General features: G+C 37.1%; 1 protein-coding gene across 1 annotated transcript in view; it reads right to left on the reverse strand.

Annotated features, from left to right (window-relative positions):
• LOC107755672 (uncharacterized) overlaps nt 1–5,614 on the reverse strand; it is a 13,893-nt gene extending 8,279 nt beyond the window's left edge. Inside the window, exons 1-7 of the mRNA XM_016572562.1 lie at nt 5,610–5,614; nt 4,951–4,986; nt 4,742–4,809; nt 4,587–4,649; nt 3,794–3,850; nt 3,289–3,357; nt 2,120–3,142 (exon numbers count right to left, since the gene is read on the reverse strand). Coding sequence (XP_016428048.1) covers nt 2,120–3,142; nt 3,289–3,357; nt 3,794–3,850; nt 4,587–4,649; nt 4,742–4,809; nt 4,951–4,986; nt 5,610–5,614 — 1,321 coding nt within the window. The remainder of the gene's footprint in view (nt 1–2,119; nt 3,143–3,288; nt 3,358–3,793; nt 3,851–4,586; nt 4,650–4,741; nt 4,810–4,950; nt 4,987–5,609) is intronic.
• Between the last annotated feature and the right edge of the window lie 399 nt (nt 5,615–6,013).

The following is a 6,013-nucleotide window of genomic DNA, read 5'->3' on the forward strand; positions in this document are numbered from 1 at the left end:
GCAAGAAAGGTCAGGGTTAAAACAACTAATGACAGTAAACTGACCTGTCTGTTGTCTCTGAAAAACACCAGATGAAATATGTCCAGGGTTACGGCTGACCTGCATGAAAGTGGGATAAACTGCAATGTCAGTAATGTAAGATCCCTAAGACAGCGCTACAGGGGCACAGATGGACGCTGATCGTCATGGCAGTGTCAAACAGCATGTAACTCTGTGCCCGCCCCCTCCCAGATGTGTTTGAGAACATGCAAGTGCCTTGGTGGAAGAGCGGGGTAACATCTTCCAGCAAGAACTGACAAATCTGGTGCAGTCCAGGAGGATGAGATGCACTGTAGTTCTTAAGGAAGCTGGTGGCTACAGAAGATAACGACTCTGACTTTTGACATTGACCTTCCCCCTTCTCCCCTCTGTTCAGAGACTCATTAGTCCATTTCTTTTCATCAAATGCCTATGGAACTTGTTCAGTTTATCTCTTCCTAGACTTGCGCATCTCCTCGAGCCAGTCAAGCATTGGTGGTTCAGTGGTAGAATTCTCGCCTGCCACGCGGGGGCCAGCATAAAAGCAGAGATAGTTGTTGATAGTTGTAACTCACTGACAGCCAATGAAATTGAAGCATTTCAACAGCTGGCCAAAGAGCGGAAATGATGTCACAGCCAATCAGATTTTTTCATGCTTTTGTTTGGACTGGGGTTCGAATCCCACTCACACAGGCCTAAACCATTATTTTACACAGCTTTCTGCTTTTCATTAAACAAAATTCTAAAATTAAACAATACATGACAGCTGCAAAGTAAGTAATTTTTGTCTTGCCTTTTTGAAAAACAAAGTAAATTATTATGAATAAATGATTAGTATTAAAATAAATACAGTAAAATAATAGTAGTATACATTACGTTTATATGAAAACATGATTATATAATAATGGTTATTATTATTAAACATGAATGGTTTCTATTAAATGGCTTTTGAAATGTAATGAAGAATCATTTAAATTGAACTCAAAATGAGTAATATTCAAGTACTGAATGAAAATTGATTGAGTAGAGGAATAATTTGTCACACTTAAGATAAATGATCAATTAAGTGTTTCTAGTTTCTGCTGCACTAGTTATTCACAATTTCACATGAGAGGCAGGTTCAAATCTACATCAGTTCAGTCTGAAATGTGTATATAATTTTTTGTATAGACAATTGTATAGAGGAAGGCCCAAATTATAGTATGTAATATCAGTATATGTTAAACTGCAAACAAATATTTTATTAATCAAGACTGATACTCTGTTGCATTAAAAAGGAATAAAATAACCTATTTAACAATTTATTCATATTGAAAATAAGCTGACTAGTGTTTGAAGATGAAATCAAATGAAACAAGTTATTTACTTAAAATCAATGTTTTATTAAATCAACTTAAACATATGCCTTCAGTGGAATTTAGAGAGTGCTAAAACAAGTAAAACAAAACAACCCAAGTATAACTAAAGAAATTATAGCTGCTGCAAAGCAGATGGGACTGGACAGAAGTTGAACAATAGGGACTAAAAACCAGCAAGTGTGAAAACAAGTTTATATAAGTAATAACTATCAGTTCTGATATACAGATCCTTCACAAGAAAAAATAACTAAATCAATTAGATATATGTACACAAGGAAATAACAACAAAATCAATTAGATTAATCAGTACACAATTTACAAACAGTTGCAATCTACCAGAATATGCTCCATTTAGATCGTATGTGCTAGGATGGATGTTATGTTAAGGACAGGATGTGAAGAACATAAACAATGATTAATTAAAATGTGTATGTAATTGAAAGGAATGGAGCAACGGAATGGTGCAACATGAAAACAATGGATGATTAAAATATGAAACGTATCAGGTGTATGTATACACGTTCAGAATGTCTATTTCTTTCTCTCTGCTGCCCACCTCTCCTTTTCCATGCCACAGAATGATGAGGCTTGAAATTCCTTCCATGTCATTTCCTTTGTCATGCCTCTGTCTTTGTATAAAGGTGTCGCTGTTGGACAGTATTATTCCTGCTTCCTGTTTGCAGTGCTGCTGGTTTGTGATTGTAGCTTCGTGTAGCTCTGTTTTTCTGTAAAATCTCTATTACTCTCTGTTGTTTCAAGGGACTTCTCTCTCTCAGACTGCACCATTACCCAGGAAACAATCATCCAATTTTCGTTCATAACTTCATAACTTGACATGGTGCCAGATGACAAGGTCACTTTTCGTGCCACCTTCCTGGTGTGGTCAGACCGCAAGACCTGTCCAAAAGTGCCCTGCAGGAGTTTAGTGATAGCTGGCTCTTGGCGCCGGTACTCATCAATGAGGCAGTCAGTCAGGTAGTGAGCAGAGACAGAGACGCCACACCACCCATCTGCATCCTCATAGGCTCCAAAAGACTGTGGCATGTCATCCTTCCTCACAAGGTGACCAAGAGTCATCTGCCCATAAACCCCAGCCTCAGCATCCCAGATGTTCTGTATGCTGTGAAGGTATGCCAGGTGAGCTTGTTCATATTTAAGGTGCATCAGCTCATTCACCTGGTTTGCCATGTCTGAAGGTGACTTGCCAGTACGCCTCAGCTCATGAAGCACAGACTTGCAAATGGCCTTCTTGTAAGTTAGGAATGCTGGCAGAATGCTTGTGAACCGCTTTGGCAGTTTCCCCGTCCACTGAGGACTGTCAGCAAACCAGATCCTCTTGCACATCCTGCAGCGAAGGCGTGAAGCAAAGATGTAATACTGTCCACTGGTGCCAACAATCACTCGAGGCCTACCCACACCAGCTGAGACTATATCTGGCTTTGGACAACCATGAAGACATGGGAGTATATAATTATTTCTTAGTCTCACCATGACGTCACTTTCTGGTTTCCAAATAAAAAATGGATGGAGCTGAAAGAAATTGCGGGATGGGAGTGCTAACACAGTGTCAATGAGTTCTGGCTGTGGAGGGAGACGCCATAATGAAAGGGCATTTCCTGGCTTGAGCATATGGTGGGACCCAGGCCACAGTCCCAGAGATTGGAGCTCTGTCTTCATCCACACTTTCTGATGATAAGAACAGGTCCAAGTGCTTATATCCTGATCTGGTCTCTGTGCCGGTGGGGCAACAAAAACTGAAGGACCTGCTGTGGGAACAAGGATGAAAAACAAAAACATAATTGGTGATATGTAGTCATTTTCACACATTGTATTATCATCACCGATTGTATAATAAATTAAAACATATTTTGGCCATAGTAAAACATTCAGAGTAGTTATAAAAACATCTTACTGTGTGGTGTCTCAGGTGTATGAGGGGATGATCTGAGTGTCAGTGGGGGAACAACAACAGAAGGACCACCTGAGAGAACAGGGATGAAAAAAGAAAAAGTAGATTAGTGCAATGTCATAACATTTACACTTTTGTTATATTCTTCTCATTATAGACTATATAATAAAGGACATTTTTGGGGCAGAGTAGCACTTGAGAAAATAGTTATGAAAACATCTTACTGTGTGGTGGCTCAGGTGTATGAGGGGAAGAGGAAGATTCAGAAGGTGGGAGGGTTCCTGAAAAGATCAATGTATGGATCAGTTAAAATCAATAAACTGTGTTTACTTTATATTGCATCATTTATTTATTAACTTAGTTAACATATTTGTTACCACGGCTGTACAGCCTTGAAAAAACACGAGAAGCAAAATGCCAGAAGTCATATTGATTTTTTTTTTATGAAAATGATCAAAATGATTGGGGCAGAGTAGCACTTGAGAAAAGAGTTATGAAAACATCTTACTGTGTGGTGGCTCGGGTGTATGAGGGGAAGAGGAGGATTCAGAAGGTGGGAGGGTTCCTGAAAAGATCAATGTATGGTTCAGTTAAAATCAATAAACTGTGTTTACTTTATATTGCATCATTTATTTATTAACTTAGTTAACATATTTGTTACCACGGCTGTACAGCCTTGAAAAAACACGAGAAGCAAAATGCCAGAAGTCATCTTGATTTTTTGTGTATGAAAATGATCAAAATGAAGTGAGTTTATGATTAAAACAAGAACAAATGTCTGCCAGTGGGGTCAAAAAAATAAACTTAACTCAAAGGGAAAACAAGTTTTCATATCCCACTTACAAACAGTTGATTTTTAAGCATAAACACACTTAATTCAGTTCAAATTCCCAAAGCAAAACTTTATATTTTAATTTTGCATATCAAGTAAGTGTATCTTGATTTAAGGGTATTTGTACTGAAAAACAAGACAAAAATACTGAGGAACATATTCATTTTTTTTTTTCATGCAAAATGTAATGTCATGATGACTTTATGAATTTTAAGACTTTCTGTTCTAATTAAAATACCTTTTTTAAGGCCTTAATTTTCTACCAGAGCAAAATTCTGGTAGAATTACAATCTTACCATGTGATGCCTCAGCTGTCTGTTGGAGACTATATGTAGTGGTTGCTGAAGAAGAGAGATCTTCTAAAAAGATGGATAAATAAAATTGTATAATTAGATTTTTTTTAACACAACATTTGAATAATTTCATTATGTCAGGCCTTAATTTTCTACCAGAGAAAATACAATCTTACCATGTGATGCCTCAGCTGTCTGTTGGAGACTATATGTAGTGGTTGCTGAAGAAGAGAGATCTTCTAAAAAGATGGATAAATACAATTGTATAATTAGAATTTTTTTAACACAACATTTTAATAATTTAATTATGTCAAGTGCAATACAGCCTTACTGCTTTTGCCACATTCCTCAAAGTAAGTGTCCTGCACAATCGAGAGGTGTCTATAGTGCTGCTGTCTCCTGTAACAGAATACCATTTATCTATTAACAATTATTCATACAAGAGGTGAGGAATTATAAATATTAAATGGGATTTTAAATACTAAACAGTTACAATGTACAAGTGTGTGACTTTAGAATAAAAAAGCACATAAAACACACCTGTAGTTGAATCGGTTCTCTCCACTTTTGTCATATCTTTTACAAGGAACATCAACTCTTTAGGAATGGACACAGGTATTTTGGGGAGCATGGGTGGTGCTAAATAAAAGAAAAGATAAAAACAAAGAAGAAGAAAAAGATCAATACCATAGTACATGAGACAAATGTTTGAATAGATGGACAGAATTACAATGCATTTACCATGAAATGGTGTCACTCGTTGCTGCTTTTCAGCAGGTGATTTGGAGAGGGAAGCAGAAGGTACTGCAGGATTTAAAAATAATAATAATTAGGCATATTAGGTTTAAGGACAAAAACACCTTAATCTTACTTCACATGATTGTCTTGTACAAAATAAAATGACATATGCCCAGGAGGGATGTGAACAAAACATGCAAAAACATGCATTTCATCATATGTTAGTAACATTTACGAGTTGCCAAAAGCGAGTACTTACCCTGATTGTGGCTGGTATCAATTCATGAAGGGGAAATCAATTCATAGTCCCCTGGGACATTTAGTTTATTGCCAACGGCAAACGCATTGTTAACAGAACAAGGCCGGAACATGGCCAGAACACTGAGAACACAAGGATTTATGTTCAGTCCTGGAGAGCATTTCATCTCACAATTCAACAGAACTGTGCTCCAGTGCTGAACCTCATGTGTAAAAACCTTTTTCCGTTTCCATAGACCACCCCGGTTCAGCTGCTGAGGATGATGATGGTGGCGCTGGTGGTAACACACAAAACAGTAAAACTTTTGAGAGAAAACAAATCGGAAAATACAATTGATATAGTAAAGCACAGAAAGAAATCATACTTACACTGCACCTGTAGCTTGGAGGGGGTAATGCTCAGCATTGCACTCTCCAACTCAACATCTTCATCCATCTCTGTGTGTGTTGGAGAAAGACAAGAAGGTTGTAAAAAAAAATAAAAAAAATAAAAAAAAGAAAGAAAAAAAGAAGAAGAAAAAAAGTATTACCCAGAATGATTTCTTAAAATATAGCTCTGTGTTAACTGAAGCATAATGTATGAGTAAAATCATAAGTTATGTTATTT

Source organism: Sinocyclocheilus rhinocerous, unplaced genomic scaffold, assembly GCF_001515625.1.
Source record: "Sinocyclocheilus rhinocerous isolate Xijiao unplaced genomic scaffold, SAMN03320098_v1.1 scaffold3094, whole genome shotgun sequence".
Lineage (NCBI taxonomy): Eukaryota > Metazoa > Chordata > Actinopteri > Cypriniformes > Cyprinidae > Sinocyclocheilus > Sinocyclocheilus rhinocerous.